We start from the raw sequence: 22,137 nt of genomic DNA, 5'->3' as shown, positions 1-22,137 counted from the left end.
GTGTTTTCATTATTATTATTAACCATTATCATGTTTTTAATGTTATTTTAGATGCTCATCTTCAATACAATTGACGGTGCTAGACGTCATATACATTTTCACTGGGAGGGATGAATGTATGAACGTTCACTTAATATGGATTGGAAGTCTAACACCATTAATTGCACTGAAGATGAGCATTTGGGAGGGGGCGAATTAGTGCCGCCATTGACAGGCAATCAATTAAATGAGTGAAGAAAAAAGAATGAAAGGGTTGATTTATGATTTACATAAATTATATCAAAAACATTCATTCATTCATTCATTTTCCATGCCGCTTATTCCTCACGAGGGTCGCGGAGGTGCTGGAGCCTATCCCAGCTAACTTCGGGCAGTAGGCAGGGGACACCCTGAATTGGTAGCCAGCCAATCGCAGGGCATCAAAAACATTTTAAAATAAATGTAATATAAACCCCTTTTAACATAAAAAATGCTTGAGCAATCTTTTTTCTTCAAGCTGTTTTGTTCATTCTTTTTGAGGCTTTCGCATTTTCAGGATTTTTATTCAGGTTGATCCCACTGACCCGAAGCAAGGATTTCATTCAAAAATTTAAATAAAACATAATGACGGGCATTTGAAATGTTGGGTTGCAACATTTGAGATCAAGTATTCAACAAAAGTGAAACTCAGGCATGCTATGAATGTGTTTATTTTACTGGAACCGTAGTAGCCTATGTGAAATTCTTCATACAAATGTGGTTCATACAACAAAAATGTTGTGACATTAAGTTTTTTTGGAATATTGAAAGTCATCTGACAGTTGCTGGACTGGTGGTCAAGGCACTTAGAAGGTCAAGATTGTGCGGATGCTGCAGAAGAAAGATGGGAGGAGAAGGGGTGAAACGTGACAGTGTTAGGACCAATTTGAATCAATCAAATAAAGGACTATGGTATTAACTTAAGTGTACCTCTTTCCAGCATGCATGAGGTCGAATCCCTCATTAATCTTGTCGAATGGCAGCGTGTGCGTGATGAACTCGTCCACCTTCAGCTTCTTGCTCATGTAGTCTTCCACCAGTTTGGGGACGCTATCTACGCTCTTCCAGCCTGTGGTAAGAAGAATTAGAAGGTGGAGCTGGAGTCGTAAAGGTAAAAAGTCACATTTTTGGTCTCTGGATTTTTTGGCTACCCTTCAAGTGTTTGATTACATAACCTTGAATATATTTTGATTGATGCCAATTTCCTAAATTGTGTCTGTAAGTAAGAATCTATTTTTTAAAATTCCACCTCCTCACAGTCTTTGGCAGCTCAGCTGGATGAAAAGACTAAAAAGTGCTAGCAAACTTGTTCCACCCTTACAATCTACTGTAAATTAGAGTTGCACAGATACCACTGTTTAGCTCCCAATACTGATTCTGTGTGGTATCGGCCAATGCTGTACCGATACCATGCATCGGTGCACCCCTACTGTAAATAATAAAAAATGTCATCACCTCCAAAGGCAGTGCCGCGCCACACGCGGCCTGTCACCAGCTGGAAGGGCCTTGTGGAGATCTCTTGTCCAGCTCCGGCAACACCAGCGATGATGCTCTCACCCCAACCTTTGTGGCATGCCTCCAGAGCAGCTCGCTGAAATAGACAACAGATTCATTTGTTTTTTCCGCAACATGCTTGACAGGCACTCAAACACAATGTCTCACCATGATCTGCACGTTCCCGATACACTCGAAGGAGTAATCCACGCCGCCGTCAGTCATTTCCACCAGCACCTCGTTGATGGGCTTTTTGTGGTCCTTGGGGTTGACGAACTCGGTGGCGCCAAACTCCTTAGCTTTGTCGAATTTGCTCGGGTTGATGTCCACACCGATAATGCGTGTCGCTCCTGCCACATGGCAGCCCATAATAGCAGCCAGGCCGACGGCACCAAGGCCAAAGACTGCGCACGTGGAGCCAGGTTCCACCTGAGTGGAAAGGAACCCGAGAGGTATGTCTCAAACAGTGTTGCCAACTCCCCAGTAAGGAAAGTAGCTACTGGCTCTCCTAAAAGTCACTCAGCAAATTTGCATAATAGGCAATTTGCATGTACTGTATTTGTAATGGACGATGTAGGAGAGAGGAATAACATCTTGGGAGAAGCAAAAAGTGAGTTAAAAAAATTAATTAAAAACAACTAAACATGTTTAGAACTACAAATGAACCCTAAATTTAACTTTTTTTTTTTTTTTTAACACTGCCAAACAAAATGGACCAGAGATACAATACTGTGCAAGAGGGAAAAAAAGATGGTAATTTCTCCCTAGTCGCTGCTGACAAAAGAGGCGCCAAGAGGCTTTGGAAAGTCGACAGATTTAGCAAGAAAGCCGCCAAGTTGGCAACACTGGTTTCAGACAACTTACGAAACATGTTTAACAAACTAACCAACAGGTTGCTAGCAAAACCTTCCACTAGACCAGTGGTTTTCAACCTTTTCTGAGTCACGGCACGTTTTTGCATTGGAAAAAAAATCTCGTGGCACACCACAAACCAAAACTGTTCCAAAATTACTTTCTCTACAGTATATTTATTTATAAAATAGTTTCTCAATATTTATACTTAGACGGTGTAAAACTTGAGCCTGTTTAGATGAACCCAAAGCTGGTACCCTGACAGGAATCTTCACCAACAGCTCTCAGTCTCGGTTTTTATTTTATTTTTTTAGCAATTAGGCTTGAAAAGCTCAGAATTATTAGACAGTGAGACTTTAGCAATGTCTTTCACCGCATCAGGGCCGAGCAGCTCGCTGACAATAGCTTTTCAAAAAGGTAGTATTAAGGTCTCTGCCATAGTGTGGGACTTTGGATTTAGCAACAAGTTCAGCCACAAGGTCACTGGCTTTGGGGGCTTTCTCATTTACCTTTGTAGCTTTTCTCAAACAAGTTTCTGTGTTTTCACAAATGCGAACAAAATAGTCCATCGACATGTTTTGAAGCGACGGGCGTTTCGCTTGGGGATGACGTTTAGGATAGCTTCTCGTGTCGCGTTCAAGAACTGCTCAGATTTCTAGCTGTCAGCCACCTTGCTGCCCTTGACAATGTGTTGGAATAAAACACAGGCGAGGATTGACGGTCGTCACATACGGATAAAATGGAAAGGTCACTTTCGTGAATATTGACTCTTGACGAGTCTAATCAAATGATGCACAGTAGACGTGCTAGGGTCCACATTGTCGCGGGCAGCAAGGTAGCTGATAGCTAGAAATCCGAGCAGTTATTGAACGCGACAAAAGCAATACCTCGCTCATCTGCACAAGACGGCAACTTTCTACCTTCTCCTTTCTTCCTACGGCAACTCCACCCGACGACATATAGAAATATAAAAATAAAAATGCGATATTGGATATTGGACCGGCACACCGGTTGAAAAACGCTGCGCTAGACCAACATTTTCCACTAGAATAGTGTCTTTGTTAACTCATTTGCTGTCATTGACGGCGCTAGACAGTAGGGATGCACGATAACCATTTTTTGAAACTGATACCGATATCAATAACTTCCTGCTCCTCAAGGTCGATACCGATATGATAACTGATTATATAATTTTAAAAATGTATATCAATCAGTCAATATCGCTGACGATGTGCTCCCCTGAACAATGAGCACTGATCTAAAACAAACATAAACCCAACAGGTACTGTGCTTTGTCAGCAGATAAAACATTTGGTGCAACGGGAGAAGAGACTTGTGGTCTTGGTCCATGAAACAACTTTCTTAGCCTGGCAATTATAGAACAGCAAGCCTATCAATAACCAAAAGGCCTCTCAATAACTTGTAAACACAACACTGTAAAATGCAAACATTTGCTAATTGCCATAGAAAGGTTTATATGTAACTCAGTGAAAGAAAAATACGGCCTCTAGAACAGTAACAAAACTTTGCATACTGGCAAAACAAGAGTGGAGACTAGAGCTGTCCCGACTAGTCGACGTTATCGATGACGTAAATACGTTGACGGGCAAAACATACCGTCGACGGGTAAAACATACCGTCGACGGGTAATGACGGGTTAAAAAAAAAAATTACATGCGGATAAAGTTTAGAATGGTGGGCGCTCGCGATGCAAGCGGTGAAAAAAAAGCGGACCAGAATGTCCAGAGCCTGGAATTATTTCAAGGAAAATATGAAGGGTGCCACTGAGTGTACTCTTGCTAAACTGAGCTCGCATACCCGCACGTAGCACGTGGGCAACGAACGAACACTTGAAGCGCCGTCACCCAAGTGTAATTTTGGAACACAACAAGAAACAAGCTAGCGCTGTTTTTCAACACTAGTGTGCCATGAGAGATCGTCAGGTGTGCCGCGAGAAATTGGGCGGAGGTGCAGTAGAAGGGAAGGAAGGAGTAGGTAGAAAGTTCTGGTTGTGTGCAGATGAGCGAGGTAGTGCTCGTGCCGCGTTCAAGAACTGCTCGGATTTCTAGCTACCAGCGATCTTGCTGTCCGCGACAATGTGGACCCCAGCACGTCTACTGCACATCATTTGGTTAGACTCGTCGTGTGTCGATATACTCGAAAGTGTCCTTGAAAAACACTGGCGGATTGTAAATCCGTAAAACTTTCTAATGATATTTTTTTAATTGAAGTTGCCTTTATGTGCGTCTGCTCAACTTGCATCATTAATTTTTTTCCACATGTACTTCATGTTATTAATCTACTCTGCTGCTGCCCCTGAAAGCTGTAGATCTCAACATCTCTGTGCACAGCATGCAGATTGTATTTATTAGGATCATGGAAGCTCCCACTTGGAGGGGGGGGGATACATATATATATATATATATATATATATATATATATACATAATATAATAAAAATGTATATGGGAACACAGCACTGGCCTGCTTACTATAATCCATGACTGCACCAATGTTACTTTATATTATAAAGTATTATTGTGAATATACATATAGTAGTATACTATCAAATTAGTACTATATATTTAATTTTTGTTACTATGACTATGTGTGCCTTTCATTCAAAATAGTTGTAATATTTCAGTGTGCCTTCTGCTTTATTTTCAGATTAAAACAAAAGTTGAACAGTTTTTCCCCTCCCCAAAAAATGCGGAATACGCACCAGAATGAGCATCTGAACTCACACAAAGTATTCTGAAAATGATTGTCCGGGATATTGCAATTCATTTTAACATTTAGAACAATATAGACATACGACAAAAAGAGTAAGAATTAGAGGTGTGCAAAATTCTTAGATTATTCGCGATTCGGCCGTGGAAGATTCGAGAACGATTCACAAACATCCAAATTCCGATTATTGAAATATGCCAAGTAAAGCAGAAGTACGACACACTCAGCGCGCCGCGCGGTCTTCGGTACGCAATTAGGGACGGAGCGAGAGTAGCTAAACATCATGCTTCTCATTACCCGGCCCCTCGGGTAACGCCAATGCTCAACTCACGGCTCTAGCTCAACTCATGCCACGTGATAAAAAAAAAAAAACAACAACATACCTGACTGCTGCCGAAAAGCTGCTACAAGCCACATTATGTTACGGTAGATATCATTTATATAGGACTAGATGCATTATAGCTTCGGTATCGTTACCACCACATCTACAAAAAACTAGATGCGGGCGTTAGTAACGGCCGCCATCTTAAAGCAGTACACTTCCCTGCAAGGCTGTTGTTGGGAACCTTCCAAGCGAACCTAATTAACTTTTTATCTAAAATACTCCTAAATCGGTAAAATATTGACTTGAATCTATCTTTAAAATAGTTTTAAAACTTTCACATGTTGAAAGTAGACAGAAGAGAAATTATGGAATAACAGGAGCAATTTTAACAACTTTAACGGTTGATTCACAACATTAAATTAATTGAAAGTAGTTTAAAGCTGCTGATATAGAATGGGGACTGGAGTTTTTTATTTACTGTTATTTTTGTATATTTGTTTACTGCTATACGTTGATACTGAAATAGTAGTTTGGTTTAGCCTGAGAGGATTTTTGAACAATTTTGGAACTACCGTATTTTTCGGACTATAAGTCGCGTTTTTTTTTCATATTTTGGCTGGGGGTGCGACTTATACTCAGGAGCGACTTATGTGTGGAATTATTAACAGTTGGCATGTTCTTATGCTATAGTTATCTGAATAACTCTTTATAGCTATGGCCACGTTCGCGTTCTGCCTTTGGCAGTGTATGTTCAATTGTATTGTTGACTTTTTTATCTTGAAATGGATGCATTTAGTTTGTGGCGCTTTCACGCCCACGTGAGGGCGCACTCGCACTTGTTTACGTGACACGCCAGAAGAAGACGGACAGCTACGTAGCTCTGTATGAGTGAGTGGGCGAGTTAGCTAGAGAGAATAGACGGATGCGAACCTACTTTCATTGTTTATGCTTTTAAATCATCTCTACAGAGGCAACGCCTGCGTTTATCATCTTTTCTGTTGTTGTGTGTTTTCCACCCGCGATCGGACACTTAGAGCCAGTTGTGTGGTTGTTTGAACGATGTGCTAATGATAGCGAACGCATGCTAACATGTTACTTATTACTAATAGTTCCTAATTATCATTTATTTACGTTGATGCGAACCTGTTTTCTATCGAGGACCAAATTGATTCAGCAAATTATACGGACGTCCAGCATTGTCTTTTGGGAGTTCGCTGTATAGCCAGGACAGGCCGTAGCGTAGGACAGTATATTCACATTTCGTTGTTCATGCACTGTACATTTATTTAGCATGTTGTTCTCTATTGTATTTTTATATTACATTGCCTTTCAAGATGACATGCCTGTTCTATGTGTTGGATTTTATCAAGTAAATTTCCCCCAAAAATTCGACTTATACTCCTGTGCGACTTGTATGTTTTTTTTCTCTTCGTTGGGCATTTTATGACTGGATCAACTTATACTCAGGAACGACTTGTAGTCCGAAAAATACGGTAATGTACAAAACAAACAAAAAAACAAAAAAAGGAGTGGGGTGCATCAATAATCGTTTTATAATCGAATCGGAGCCTCTGAATCGTAATCGTAATCGAATCGTTAGGTGCCCAAAGATTCCCAGCTCTAGTAAGAATTGTTTTGATTCCTGTTAAAAAGGTGAGGTCACAGCGTTTCCGTTTACATTTTTTTGCAGTAGTTAATGCCAGCAGCATTTGACCTCATTGATGGTGATTTATTATTGATATTTATGTTATTTATTCATACGTTAATACAAGAATTTAGGTGTTCCAAAATGTTTTTTGTGAACTAATAAGCTTCAACAAAAAATTCCTTATTAAATTAGTAAAAAAACAAAAACAAAATTAGATTAGTCGATTAGTCGTAAAAACAGTTGGCTGACTACTCGGGAGGAAATTAGTCGTTTGGGACAGCCCTAGTGGAAACAAACGCACACATCCCAATCCGACACCAAAAATATTATTAAAAGGACCGATAACATATATTGTTATTGGATTTATTGGGATGACGTCATAATTCCTATTATCGGACCGATAATTAACGTGCGCCTCTACTAGACAGGCAAATCATTTTGACTGAAAGGGGCGAATGAACGAATAAGCATTCATAACTAGTCCTCCCAACTTAAATACATTATTTGGATGTCTACCGTTGTCAATGGTAAATCATAGAGTATCGTAGATTGATTTGCTAACCCATGAATCGATACTTGTTGTATCGCCATAATGTGGGATAATAGTTATCATGAAGCTTGTATTACAAATTGTATTGGGAGGTACCCAGAGGTTCCAACCCTGGCCTGCCCTATGCTGTGTATGAGAAGGTGATCCTTTGAGCAAACCCACCTTGGCGGTATTCAGGGCGGCACCGTATCCCGTGGAGATGCCGCACCCGAGGAGGCACACCTTTTCCAGTGGAGCCTTTTCGTTGATTTTAGCCACAGAAATGTCCGCCACTACGGTGTACTCAGAGAAGGTGCTTGTTCCCATGAAGTGGAACACTTTCTTGCCCTTGCAAGTGAAGCGGCTAGTCCCATCTGGCATCAGGCCCTGACCTTGGGTCACTCTACAGGGCGTGAGGTGCCGAGGAGAAAGACTTAGCATGTTTAGCATTCTTCCCTAACTTGGGCTGTGTAAACAAATACTATACTTTACATGCATTATTTACATGTATTTTAGGCATTAAGTTATGATAGTCATACCTGATCTTCTGGCAAAGGTTGGTCTTGGGATTCCTGCAGAACTTGCATTCTCCACATTGAGGCACATACAGCGGGATAACCGTATCACCTTGACACATGACATACGTCATCATTATAAATTCAGCCAACATATTTAAATGCATTTTACAGCAAATCTGAAATGTCATTGGAACTCATTACCAGGCTTAAACTTGGTGACACCCTCGCCAACACTCTCTACTGTGCCGGCGCCCTCGTGGCCAAGGATGACGGGGAAGACACCTTCAGGATCGTTACCACTCATTGTGTGGGCATCTGTGTGGCACACACCCGTGGCAAAAATCTGAAAAACAAACACACAGAGAGAGTTATAAATGTTGATGGAAAGTTCCACTGAACCCTTCAGATAAAGCAGCCACACCTTACCTTTATCCGGACCTCATGGGCCATGGGTGGGGCCACCTCCACCTCCTCAATAGAAAGGGGCTTGCCTGCCTCCCAGGCTACTGCAGCCTTGCATTTGATCACCTTAAAAGTAGGGGTGTGACAATTAGGGCTGTCAAACAATTACAATTTTTAAGTTAATCACAGCTTAAAAACTAATTAATCGTAATTAATCGCAATTCAAACCATCTCTAAAATATGCCATATTTTTCCTGTAAATTATTGTTGGAATGGAAAGATAAGACAAGATGGATGTATACACTCAACATACTGTACATAAGTACTGTATTTGTTTATTATAACAATAAATCCACAAGATGGCATTAACATTATAAACATTCTTTTTGTGAAAGGGATCCACGGATAGAAAAACTTGTAATTCTAGAAAGATAAATGTGAGTACAAGTTATAGTAATTTTGATAGTTTGTATATTGTGACTAAATATTGCCATCTAGTTTATTTGTTGAGGTAAACGAAATGTTTGAATAGAGTTTGAACAAAGTCTGAGTATTATTTTGCATAGCTATTTTAATTGGGAATGCCGGTTCTCTTTGCATTGAGCGCTTTTCTTTTTGCAAACATTGTTTTTAAGAGATAGGAATATTATTTTTATTGTGCTTTCACTAAATGATACTGTAGCGACCTAACTGTTCTGAACTGCCCAAATGCATGATGGGAAGTTGGGCAACCATGATTGTCATTGGTGGCTGCAAATGGTATATCTTCTCTGTGTTGTGTACAATACAGGGTGATAAGAAAAAGATCATCTCCTGTCATTCTTCCCCACGTCGCTCGCCAAAGTAGGTTATAATAATTGTTACGGAAGAGATGCCAAAGCTTATACCAATAAATAGCGTGGCTCCAATGAATGCCTGTGTCCACTCCACTCGCTTGTCTCTGCCTCTTAGCTCTCAATATACTGTACTTAAAACGGCGCCATTGTAGTCTGTTCGCGGCAATGCGCGAGTGGGTCGTTCCGCGCATGCGTTAAATGCATTAAATATTTTAACGTGATTACTTTAAAACAATTACCGCCCGTTAACGCGATAATTTTGACAGCCCTAGTGACAATATATGAATATTGTGATACATTGAGGGACTTTGTATCCCAAAAGTTTATCGATACATGTATTCAAACAATGTCACAGTTTGATAGAGATAAACAGTTAACTCACTGGCTGCCATTACTGCACTAGACATCCAATTCATTTTGACTGCGAGGGGACGAATGAACATTTGCTTAGTGCTGCAACAATTAATCGATTAACTCGATTAGAAAAAAGCTTCGAATCAAATTTTGCTCCTTTGAGGATTCATTTAAATAGAGTTGCGTTGTAATGGTTTGTTTTAAAAGTGTTTGCATTTTATTTTTTCTTGATTTGGGTGGATACACTGTTGGCCTGCACAATATATCGTTTGAACATCGCCATATGTGCTTGAGCAATAGTCCTATAATATCGCAGGACGTACAATTGATATGTTTTTTTTTTTAACATGTTAACTTTGGCTTTTCATAAAAGCAGCAAGTGTGCCAAGACATGGCCTCCTGGACGACTTTTTATATACAACAAGCTTCGTAATTCACAGATCAATGCCTTTAGCCTGGGGTAGACTATTATATGAATACAATGCAGTCATGGTGAGTCAACCAAAGTCTTCCCAAACAAAGCTATACAAGTCTGGTGAAAATTCTTCCAGTTTTAATAATGCAATATATATCGCAGTATATCGTAAACCCCCAAAAGGTCGCGTTGTAAGCTTTTTTCCCAAAATCAATCAGCCGTAATACGCTGCCCTCTAGTGGCAAAAGTGAGTATGATATCACTCGTCTAACCGCTGGATCCAGCTGCTCAATGTTAGGACCAACATAAGGTTAAGGTTTTTTTGAGCCAATACGATTGTTTATGCCAGGGGTCCCAAACTACGGCCCGCGGGCCGGATATGGTCCGCCTCCACATTTAGTCCGCCCCCCTGAACCCCCCCCAACCATCCATCCATCCATCCATTTTCCATGCCGCTTATTCCTCACGAGGGTCGCGGAGGTGCTGGAGCCTATCCCAGCTAACTTCGGGCAGTAGGCAGGGGACACCCTGAATTGGTTCCCCCCAACCAATAGTGTTATTTCGTGGCCTTTGATCCTCATTTATTTTTTAATTTATTTTGAAATGCATTTATTGCTCTTGAGAAATGAAAGTGCAATCCTGCATAGTTTTAAAAAGCACTCGGGAATTGTATTAAGCATTTGCATTTAATGCTCTTTTGAAAGTGCAATTTTAACAAGCCTTTGTTTTGCATCTCCTAAAATTTATTCTGCAACACATTAAATTTTCCTAATCCGATTACTCGATTAAATAATCGATAGCTGCTGCCCTACATTTGTTGGATCATTCACACCACTAATACTGCTACTATTACTACAACTACTATGGATACTACTACTCGATGAATTTTAAGACACACCCTCTGAAGCCAACCTCTCAATTTGGGAGGATGAATTGGATGTCTAGCGCCTTCAATGGGACTCAAACATAAGAAATGAAAGCCAGTCCTTCCAGTTCATATGATTTGAATGGCTGGCAAAGAGTTGAAAAAGACACCAATTTCTTTACAAGAATGTTGAAATGATATTATCTTGCTGTATTAGATAAATGTTGCGATGAAATAATGTCATAGTCTGTAAAGACAAAAGACATATTGTACGTGATAACTGTTGTACCGCTATATTGTGAGATAATCGATATCGCAAGCCTTGTATGGCAAATCGCATCGTTAGGTGCAACCCCATGGTAGACAGTGAATCGAGCAACGTGCCATCTTGTTTCAACTGAAGTTTTAAAAGACACTCTTATTCACCTGAATGGCGAAGCAACTCAAAACTTGTAAATGAGGTGTAAATGAGCCGTAACGCGAGGTCGAAAGGCAGGTGTGAACTTTGAACTAGCAGATTGTGAGCAGAACCACTCGGGAAAAAAAATATTTTATTCAATACATACATTCTTTCAATGTTTATTTACTTTTTCAATTTTACATACATTCTTTCAATGTTTATTTACTTTTTCAATGTAGTCAACAGCACATTTTGTGTTTTCCTTTTCTTGAACAAGCATACGTAACTGCGTTAAAAACAGCTTGCATGGATTTCATTTGCAAGTAAGCAATCGTGTAATTCAAGTGAGTAAATGTTGGGTGACTATATTATTAACAGTACAATATTTGCGTTGAAAATGCTCAGTTTGTTGGAGTTTACCCACCTTGCCAGTTGTCGCCATGATCCTCCAGTGTCTTGGAGTGGAAGGCGTAGCGAGTAAGTTGCGTGACTTCCGTCGCTGTATGAGAGGACAGCTTCACCAATCAGCTACAAGGAGAAGTGACGTACTTCCGGTGCAGCTCAGAACCGCGAAAAATAATAACCCCCGCAATGCATTTTGACTTTACGGAAATTAATTATATGTGCTCAAAATTCATTTAGAAAATGTTCTCGATGGTTAATACTTAACTAAAGCCAGTAATTCCCAACTGTTTATCTGAAATTAGCTGCTGCCAACCGGAAAAGGAGGACGTCGCTCTAACCAATCAGAATAGAGGATAGAGATGACGTATGGTGAAGGACCGATTTGACGCATTTTTGGGGGGATTTTGTCACCTAAATTAAATTCTGAAACGACTGAGAAAAAAAATATTAGCGACCTAAAAGAAATAATTACAAGATTTGAACCCTAGTTTTGTCCTTTGTGATTAAACTTTTATATTGTTAATTCGAAAATATTTGCATTAAAAAAAATTATGAATTCCATTTTTTTCCACTGTGCTGTGCTCCACAGTAGGCATAACTAATGACGAAAGCTATAAATTTCCTGAATAAAGGTTAAAAATAAATAGAACTTTGTCCCGTTGCGTCTGTTACCGTCGGCGTTTTGTTTAAGTAGTGATTAGGATCATAAAAAATGCTGATACAAAAGACAATGGCCATAAATCATGGTAGAAACAACCAGCACTTTACACCACAAATGCCGCAAATAAAGGCACAGGGAGACTTTGGGGGGGAAAACCCCCCCAAAAACACTATATTTTGCACAAAAACATTTAATCATGATAATTATGACATGGTTTCTTACAGATGATGATTCCCAAGTTATAACTCAGAGATTCCAAACTCACATTTGTCAAAAATTGACTAATGACTCTGTCAATACATGTCTTCAGATGTTCAGATTCTTGACTAACGTTTACCATATAAGGCTCATTAATCATATGAGTATTAAAACAATAAAAAAGAAAGATGCATCCAAGAGGTAATGTCCAAATTCGTAACCCTCACAGAGGATTGGGATAAACTGTGGACCCACAAGAGATCATCTACCACCTGCAAATTATACAAAAGCTTCAATACAGATATATTGAAACAAACAATACATTAGAATCCGAATGTGGTCCGACCTCTGAATCCACGTCCTCCGCCGCCTCCTCCCCTTCCTCTAAAACCGCCTCCTCCACGTCCAAAACCGCCACCTCTACCACCTCCTCCGAAGCCTCCACCTCCCCTTCCTCGAAATCCACCTGCAACAACATTTTAGTCACACCATAGGTAAAAGTGGTATCTAACAGTACCCTTTTGTAAAGTCCTGATCAGACATCTCGGTAATATACATCGAGGCGAAAAAAGTACATCAAAATGTCTTTATTTCCTAGTTTGAACAAAGCTATCTTGACATTATACAGTGCTGCCCAAAAGTATTGGCACCCCTGCAATTCTGTCAATTTTTCCCAGAAAATAATTGCAATTACAAATGCTTTGGTAGTAATGGTTTCCTTTATTTTGCTTGCAATGAAAAAACACAACAGAGATTGGAAAAAAAAAAATTAAATCATTATCATTTTGCACAAAACTCCAAAAAAATGACCAGACAAAAGTATCGGCACCGTTTGAAAAATCATGTGATGCTTCTCTAATTTGTGTAATAACAGCACGTTACTTACCTGTGGCACATAACAGGTGGTGGCAATAACTAAAACACTCTTGCAGCCAGTTAAGATGGATTAAAGTTGACTCAAACTGTGTTCTTGTGTGTACCACATTGAGCATGGAGTAAAGAAAGAAGACCAAACAGACAACAGAAACAGAAGACCAGACAGTTGTCTGAAGACTTTAGAAGCAAAATTGTGAGGACTCATGGGCAATCTCAAGAATACAAGTCCATCTCATGTTCCCTGGTGAGATGAGACAAAAGTAGAGCTTTTTGGGAAAAGGCATTAACGTAGAGTTTACAGGGGAAAAAAACGAGGCCTTCGAAGAAAAGAACACGGTCCCCACAGTCAAATATGGCGGAGGTTCCCTGATGTTTGTGGTTGCTTTGCTGCCTCTGGCACTGGATTGTTTGACCGTGTGCATGGCATTATGAAGTCTGAAGACTACCAATACATTTTGCAGCATAATGTGTGAGAAAGCTGGGTCTCCCTCCGAGGTCATGGGTCTTCCAGCAGGACAATGACCCCCAAAACACTTAAAAAAAGCACTAGAACATGGTTTGAGAGAAGCACTGGAGACTAAAGTGGCCAGAAATGAGTCCAGACCTGAATCCCATAGAACATCTGTGGAGGATCTGAAAATGGCAGTTTGGAGAAGGCACTAGAGGCGTGTGAAATTTCCGATTCTTAGCCGTGGAGGATTCGAGAATGATTCACAAATATCCAAATTCCGATTATTGAATTATACCAGGTAAAGCGGAAGTAAAACACAGTCAGCGCGGTCTTTGGGACGCAATGAGGAACGGACCAAGAGTAAATATCATGTTCAACTAATGCCGCTAGATAAAAAAAAACAATCATACCTGACTGCGGCTGACAGCCGCTACAAACAACGCCCAGTTGCTAGTTGCTACAAACGTACTGCTACAGTAGGTATCATATATATGTAGAACTAGATGCAAAATGACAGACGATGTCAGTGTTAGAACATGTATTATTGAACAGAGATGCGAAATGACAGACTTTCCGACGTAAGTAAACAGCCGCCATCTTAAAGCAGTAGCCCTCTTTAGAAGGCTCTGTTGTATCGAACCTAATTAGCTTTTTATCCAAAATACTCCGAAATCGGCAGAATCTTGTCTTGAATCTATCTTTAAATGATGAAATAGTGTTAAAACTTTGACAAAAGTAGACAGAAGGGAAATTATGGAATAACGGGAGCAATTTTAAAAACTAACAGTTGATTCACAACATTAAATTAATTGAATGTAGTTTAAAGCTGCTGATACAGAATGGGGACTGGAGTTTTTTATTTACTGTTATTTATGTATATTTCTTTACTGTTATAAGTTAACTTGATACTGATATAGTAGTTTGGTTAAGCCTGAGAGGATTTTTGAACAATTTTGGAACTAATGTACAAAACATTAAAAAAGGAGTGGGGTGCATCAATAATCGTTTTATAATTGAATCGGAGCCTCTGAATCGTAATCGTAATCGAATCGTTAGGTGCCCAAAGATTCACAGCTCTAGAAGGCACCCTTCAAATTTCAGAGACCTGGAGCAGTTGGCCAAAGAAGAAGGGTCTAAAATTCAAGCAGAGCATTCTAAGAAACTCAATGATGGATACCGGAAGCGGTTATTTGCAGTTATTTTGTTTAAAGGTTGTGCTACCAAGTATTATGGTGTGGGTGCCAATACTTTTTTCTGGCCTTTTTTTGGAGTTTTGTGTAAAATGATTATGATTTTATTTTTTCTTTTCCATTCTCTTTTGTGTTTTTTCATTGCAAATTGAGCGTTATCTGACAGAATTGCAGGGGTGCCAATACTTTTGGCCAGCACTGTAGGAGTTATTAGTATAGGAGAGGTTTCACCGAAGTGAAAAAAATAACCCAAATCAATTTGTTTGCAAATTACTTATGCAGCACAAAAAGAAGTTGCCAAAAATTTGCGTTTCAATATTTATTTTTTTTTCACAGGAAATTACCCGTATGAAAAAGATGGTTATCCAATGTGATATAAAACGTATTGTATATTGGTGTTATTGCATATATTTTTTCTTTTGTTGCAACATCCTTATACATTTGGATTATTATGTTGCTTGCAGTCCTTAACTCATTCACTGCCACTGACAGGTATAAATCCATTTCAATTGGGAAGGCTGGCATTGAGTGATTATAATTCACTGCCACTGACGGCAGTAGATGTCCCCGAATGAGTTAATACTTAAAAAGCCCTATCTTTTTTTATTCTATACTGATACAGTGAAAATAACATGATCGGGCACGATTTGTCATCATGTGATCGGATCCAAGACACTCCTAATAGACAAAGAATAAATATAAAATTCTAAAGAATAATCACCTCCACGACCACCTCCCCTTCCTCCACCTCTTCCCCCACCTCGGCCTCCTCTCGGCGGACCCTTTTCACCGGGCGGCCTGGGCAGGAACCTCTGCAGTGGTAGAAGCTTCATGGGATCTATGTAAAACTGAGCAAGAACGTTGGTCAGTAAGATTAAAGTCTGGAGCATATTTGCATGAAAAGTGAACATGAAAAATTACCTTCTGCAATTTCTTAAACGAAGACGCCTTCATGTTTTCAGACAATTTGACGGAAAAGTACTGAAAAGGTGAGTTAAGAAGCTTCTAGGTAGAAATAGTCTTTGAATAAACCAATAAATCAGTTATTCACAGAGCTAATAGGATACAAAGTCCCGTAGCTGTCCAAATATCTCGTCCACCTTTCCAATCTGCTCCTTGTTTTCCAAGTAAACAGGCGCGTTGAAGTAAGGGACCTTGTTTTCCTGTGTCGTACATTTGCACACGATGTCGTCCTCGCAGGGATGCATAAACTCCCCTAAAGCTGTTGCAAAGCAGGAGTTACATTAAAATTATTCAAGTATCAAACATGATGCAGGAAATGAAAAAGGTTTTTGGGTTTGGTGAGGGCTGAATCATTTTTGTTTTATGTGTTTTTTTTTTTTTTTAAGTGTGTTGGTACATCTGCCACTGTTGTGAAAGCACTAGTCTATAGAGAAAGTTGTTAGAAGTTGATCTAACTATTTAGGGACAAAACATGTTTCAATATTTTTAGTTTTTTTTAAATACACATACTACAAAAGCATTTAACACTTCAATTTTGTCGAATTATATGCCTACTAAAGGTGCTCGAAATTTCCGATTCTTAGATTATTCGTGATTAGGACGTGGGAGATTCGAGAATGATTCACATACATCCAAATTCCGATTATTGAAATATGCCAAGTAAAGCGGAACTAAAACACAGTCAGCGCTGTCTTCAGGACGCAATGAGGAACGGATCGAGAGTAAACATTATTCTTGTCATTACCTGGGTAATGACTAGAGGTGCACGATAATTATCGGTCCGATAATAGGAATTATGACATCATATAAATCCGATAACATTATATATTATCGGCCCTATTAATAATATTTTTGGCACGGTGTCGGATTGTGATGTGTTCGTTTGTTTCCACTCCTGATTTTCCAGTATGCAAAGTTTTGTTTTTGTCTTTGTTTTGTTCATTATAATAATGTTCATGTCATCATGAAAATTCTGGTTCGGTCAAAGGAAAATCTATGCTGAATCAACCACTAGTATTTTTTACCTACAGGTGTTGAATATACGTTGAAAAATTATATATATATATATATATATCGGTCATCGTATCGGTATCGGCCTTGAAGACCAGGAAGTTATCGATATCGGTTTCAAAAAACGGATATCGTGTACCCCTAGTAATGACAATGCTCAACTCACGGCTCTGGCTCAACTCATGCCGCTAGATAAAAAAAAAAAAAAAAAAACAATAATACCTGACAGCTGCCGACTGCAGATACGCTGCAAACTACGCCCACATAAGGCTACGGTAGATATCACATGACTAGATGCGAAATGACGGACTCGGTGGCGTTAGGCACACAAGTATAGAAAACTAGATGCGAAATGGCAGACTTGCCGGTGTTAGTAAACAGCCGCCATCTTAAAGCAGTAGACTTCCCTGGAAGGCTGTTGTAGAGAACACTCCAAGCAAACCTAAAAAACGTTTATTCTAAAATACTCCTAAATCGGCAAAATCTTGACTTGAATATCTTTAAATGATAAAACATTTTTAAAACTTTCACATGTCGAAAGTAGACAGATGGGAAATTATGGAATAATGGGAGCAATTTTAACGGTTGATTCACAACATTAAATTAATTGACTGTAGTGCTGCAACGATTAATAGATAAACTCGTGTATTCCATTACAAAAAAAAAATAATAATTTTGATGCCTCGAGCATGCGTTTAATTAAAGTGGTGTTGTAATGGTTTATTTTTAAAGTGTTTGCATTTAGTTTTATTGATTTGGGTGGATACACTGCCCTCTAGTCTGCCTTATTTCACATGGCTGAAACCAGCTGCTCCATGTTAAGACCAACATAAGCCAAGTTTTTGTGAGCGCTAATGTTTTTTTTAATTTATTTATTTATTTAAAATGCATTCGTAATTTAGTTTATAGGTATATTTAGCCATTTTTTGAGGGAATATGTGTCAACCATTTGCGAAGAGCATTGCTGAAAAAAAAATAAAAAAATAAAAGCGTTTTATAGCATTCAAGCTAGCGGACTTTTTCCTATGTAAGGTAGCCAGCCAATTGTTCTTTTGTTGTACATAGATCCTTATTTATGTATGTTTTTACAATATTTGAGGCTCAGCTCAGGTTTTTCAATTTTTCGTGGTCCTCATCCGATTAGTCAATTATAAGAACCATTTAGTTCATCGAATAATCGATGACTAAAATAATCGATCGCTGCAGCCCTGATTGACTGTAGTTTAAAGCTGCTGATACAGAATGGGGACTTGAGTCTTTAATCTACTGTTTTGAACTGTTAACTTGATACTTGGATTTTTGTACAATTTTTGTAACTAATGTACAAAACATTAAAAGCAGCTAATAGCTGGTGGGGGGCTGGGGGGGCATCAAAAATCGATTTATAATCGAATCGTAGCCTCTGAATCGTAATTGAAATGCCTACCCCCCAAAAGTAAAGAAATTACAAAAATATTTTACGATATACTCACTACTACATATTAAAACAGCTGAGAAGCAGTGAAGTATTAGCAATATGGGGAATGTTTTTCATAATTTGGACATGACATGAATTTAAACAACAACAAAAAGGACCAGAAACTACATAAGGAAAAAAAGGAAAATAGTCCCTGGTCAACAGGCCCCCCCACATGGTGTCAACCGGAAATACATCTAGCTGACGATAGCACCAACATATTCATAGTTAGTGTAGGCGTTCAATGCATTTCTTGTTATTGTTTGTGTTTCTTTTCTTCTGTTCCCCCATAACCCCTTCCTGTTCACTGCTTTGTCGTTATAAATGAGGTACAGTGGAGAGAACAAGTATTTGATACACTGCCGATTTTGCTGGTTTTCCCACTTGCAAAGCATGTAGAGGTTTGTAATTTGTATCATAAGTTCTCTTCAACTGCGAGGGACGGAATCTAATACAAAAAAAAACAGAAAATCACATTGTATGATTTTTAAATAATAAATTTGCATTTAATTGCATGAAATAAGTATTTGATACATCACAAAAATTGAACTTAATATTTGGTACGGAAACCTTTGTTTGCCATTACAGATACCAAACGTTTCCTGTAGTCCTTGACAAGGTTTGCACACACTGCAGCAAGGGTTTTGGCCCACTCCTCAATGCAGATCTTCTCCAGAGCCTTCAGGTTTCGGGGCTGCTGCCGGGCAAAACGGACTTTCAGCTCCCTCCATAGATTTTCTATCGGGTTCAGATCTGGTGACTTGCTACTCCAGGACCTTAAGATGCTTCTTATGGAGCCACTCCTTAGTTGCCTTGGCTGTGTGCTTTGGGTCGTTGTCATGCTGGAAGACCCAGTCACGACCCATCTTCAGGGCTCTCACTGAAGTAAGGAGGTTGTCAGCCAAGATCTGGCGATATATAGCCCCATCCATCCTCCTCTCAATACGGTGCAGTCGTCCTGTACCCTTGGCAGACAAGCAGCCCCAAAAAATGATGTTTCCTCCTCAATATTTCACGGTTGGGATGGTGTTCTTGGAGTTGTACTCATCCTTCTTTTTCCCCCAAACACGACGAGCCGAAAAAGTTCCATTTTGGTCTCATCCTACCATATGACCTTCTCCCATTGCTCCTCTGGATCATCCAGATGGTCAGTGGCAAACTTCAGACATGTCTGGACATGCACTGGCTTCAGCAGCAGGACCTTGCGTGTGCTGTAGGATTTTAATCCATGACGGCGTAATGTGTTTCCGATGGTTTTCTTCAAGACTGTGGTTCCAGCTTTCTTCAGGTCATTGACCAGGTCCTGCCGTGTCGTTCTGGGCTGATCCCTCACCTTCCTCATGATCAGTGATGCCCCACGAGGTGAGATCTTGCATGGAGCCCCAGAACGAGGCAGATTGACCGTCAACTTGAACTTCTTCCATTTTCTAATAATCGCTCCAACGGTTGTTACCTTCTCACCAAGCTGCTTGCTTATTTTCCTGTAGCCCATCCCAGCCTTGTGCAGGTCTATTATTTTATCCCTGATGTCCTTACACAGCTCTTTGGTCTTGGCCATTATGGAGAGGTTGGAGTTTGTTTGTTTGAGCATGTGAACAAGTGTCTTTTATACAGGTAACAAGTTCAAACAGGTGGTTACTTCCGGTAATGAGTGGAGAACAGGAGGGGTTCTTAAAAAAAGAACTAAGAACCAAAATCGCATCGACAATGGTCATAATTAATAGAAACCTAGCCCTCCGCAGGGCTAACGTTACGTGAACTAGAGACAGTAACGTTAATCTTATTTATTAGCGTTTAGTGCTCTTTATTAGCGCTTAGCGCTCTACTGCTTTAAGATGGCGGCTGTTTATCAACGCTGCCCAGACGCGGCCAAGACTGTCAATAGGCATCTAGTTCAACATACATGTGATCTCTATGAGACTCATCAGACGCTACCTGCTACCAAGTAACGTAGCATCGTGCGGGCTAGTATTTAGCAATGTCGGTGTCGTTTGTAGCGGCTGTCGGCTGCAGTAAGTTTTTTTTTTTTTTTTAATTCTTCCTCTACGCACGGGACATCAGCGCGTTGTCCCGCATTAAAAGTAGTCCGAGCAAAACGTGATGCTTAGAGCTGTCAAAATAAACGATTACTCGAGGTGAATAAAATTACTCGGATCAGTTTTTAAACTCGAGTTACTCGAGTATTCGTTTCAGCTCTACTCTCAATGTGAAACATTAAAACTGTTCAGACCATCCGGACACTTAGACTTCCATTCTCCGTGTCCAACAGCTGAATGGGACAGGTTTGAAAAAAAAAAATATATATATATATACACACACACACACATTTGCAAAGAAAAATATAACTCTCAGCCATCTCTCCTAAGTAAAGTGTTACTACTTGGTGTGTTGGCGACGCATAGCAGGAGAAGCAGCACCCCCCCCCACCACCACCACCACCACCACCAAATGCCCTTCTTCAGAAAAAAATAAGGTCTCAAGGTTGCTAAATACAGTGGTATGCTTTCCTGCAAACAGCACTCACCGACAACGTATTCTGGTGGTCCATAGTCTTGCTGTCTGAAACCACCACGACCCCCACCCCGGCCGCCGAAGCCTCCTCTGCCTCCTCCGCCTCGGTTGTTAAATCCACCTCCTCCCCGGTTAAACCCTCCACCTCTTCCACCCCCTCGTCCACCGCCACCTCTGTAAGACATCTTCAAAATGATCTGCAAAAAAAAAATCAGACTTAATATCAGAGTTTGAAGTTGACTATCACAACAACATAAAGTACTGCTAAGCTAGCAGCTAATTAGCGCCACCTAATAACATATCTGAGTTTATAAATGCACTTTTCCGACAGGTTGCGACGTATACTAAATGAAATGCCAAATCCTGTATAACAGTACATACATTGTATCTCTTTTGGGTAACTTACAACTTTGACAGTGCTTATCGACTGCCACTGGTCTTCATGCGACGACAACACGTGTTACCGTAGATATCATATATATAATGCTAGCTCTGTGAAGGCTGGGTCGACGGGGTAGTTAACTAGCGGCCATCTTTCATCGGGGGACTTCTGTGGTGGCCCTTTGGAAGCGGACGTAAGGTGAGTTTTTTTCTCTCCACTAAAATACAGACGGTACTCTTATTTTTTAAAACATGTATACTTGTAGCTATGATTCAGGTTGTATGTTAAAAAAATAAATGTTATAATTAGTTTTAAATATGCAGTGTATTTACTGCATATCTTACACTTATGGAAAAACCAAGCCGTTTAAAAAAATGTTGAAAATGGAGCAATTCAAAGCTATTTCAGAATACTGTACACACTCCAATTGACTTTTACTGTATATCTAGTGAACGGCTCGAGAGGGGTATGGCTGCAGCCCGCCTGTCTCGGACGGCTCCGACGCAAAATGGCAAAAATCTCTATTGGCTGGCAGAGCACTTTTAACTTCTTGATATATATTTATGATATCTATGCATGTTACTAAAGTGCCGTAAAGCTGTTTGTGCAAGTGTCGCGATGAGATGGCTGAAAATACCTTGCAAATTA

General features: G+C 39.8%; 2 protein-coding genes across 2 annotated transcripts; both read right to left on the bottom strand.

Annotated features, from left to right (window-relative positions):
• Positions 1 to 659: 659 nt before the first annotated feature.
• On the bottom strand, positions 660 to 11,923 carry LOC130924089 (alcohol dehydrogenase class-3). The gene is made up of 9 exons (XM_057850427.1): positions 11,810 to 11,923; positions 8,540 to 8,641; positions 8,315 to 8,456; positions 8,135 to 8,222; positions 7,779 to 7,998; positions 1,681 to 1,941; positions 1,474 to 1,609; positions 949 to 1,087; positions 660 to 849 (listed from the first exon to the last, which is right to left on the bottom strand). Exons 1-9 carry the CDS (start codon positions 11,825 to 11,827, stop codon positions 825 to 827), a joined length of 1,131 nt encoding a protein of 376 aa, XP_057706410.1. The 5' UTR covers positions 11,828 to 11,923; the 3' UTR covers positions 660 to 824.
• A 609-nt stretch (positions 11,924 to 12,532) lies between these two features.
• gar1 (GAR1 homolog, ribonucleoprotein) lies at positions 12,533 to 21,674 on the bottom strand. The gene is made up of 7 exons (XM_057850428.1): positions 21,514 to 21,674; positions 21,121 to 21,304; positions 16,234 to 16,388; positions 16,088 to 16,147; positions 15,888 to 16,014; positions 12,996 to 13,115; positions 12,533 to 12,921 (listed from the first exon to the last, which is right to left on the bottom strand). Exons 2-7 carry the CDS (start codon positions 21,290 to 21,292, stop codon positions 12,911 to 12,913), a joined length of 645 nt encoding a protein of 214 aa, XP_057706411.1. The 5' UTR covers positions 21,293 to 21,304; positions 21,514 to 21,674; the 3' UTR covers positions 12,533 to 12,910.
• Positions 21,675 to 22,137: the final 463 nt, after the last annotated feature.

The sequence above is a fragment of the Corythoichthys intestinalis genome, chromosome 11 (assembly GCF_030265065.1).
Source record: "Corythoichthys intestinalis isolate RoL2023-P3 chromosome 11, ASM3026506v1, whole genome shotgun sequence".
Taxonomy (NCBI): Eukaryota; Metazoa; Chordata; class Actinopteri; order Syngnathiformes; family Syngnathidae; genus Corythoichthys; species Corythoichthys intestinalis.
The sequence above is the reverse complement of the archived record's forward strand: the minus strand, read 5'-3'. Positions and strand labels throughout refer to the sequence as shown.

Excerpts from the sequence above, each read along its gene's own strand:
- gar1 (XM_057850428.1), bottom strand. The coding sequence starts at position 21,292 with ATGTCTTACAGAGGTGGCGGTGGACGAGGGGGTGGAAGAGGTGGAGGG. Across the intron at positions 16,015-16,087 it reads CGTTTAAGAAATTGCAGAAG|TTTTACATAGATCCCATGAA; the intron begins GTAATTTTTCAT and ends GTTCTTGCTCAG. Across the intron at positions 13,116-15,887 it reads AAGGGGAGGTGGTCGTGGAG|GTGGATTTCGAGGAAGGGGA; the intron begins GTGATTATTCTT and ends ATGTTGTTGCAG.
- LOC130924089 (XM_057850427.1), bottom strand. Across the intron at positions 8,457-8,539 it reads CCCATGAGGTCCGGATAAAG|ATTTTTGCCACGGGTGTGTG; the intron begins GTAAGGTGTGGC and ends TTTGTTTTTCAG. Across the intron at positions 850-948 it reads CTCATGCATGCTGGAAAGAG|CATCCGCACAATCTTGACCT; the intron begins GTACACTTAAGT and ends TTTCTTCTGCAG.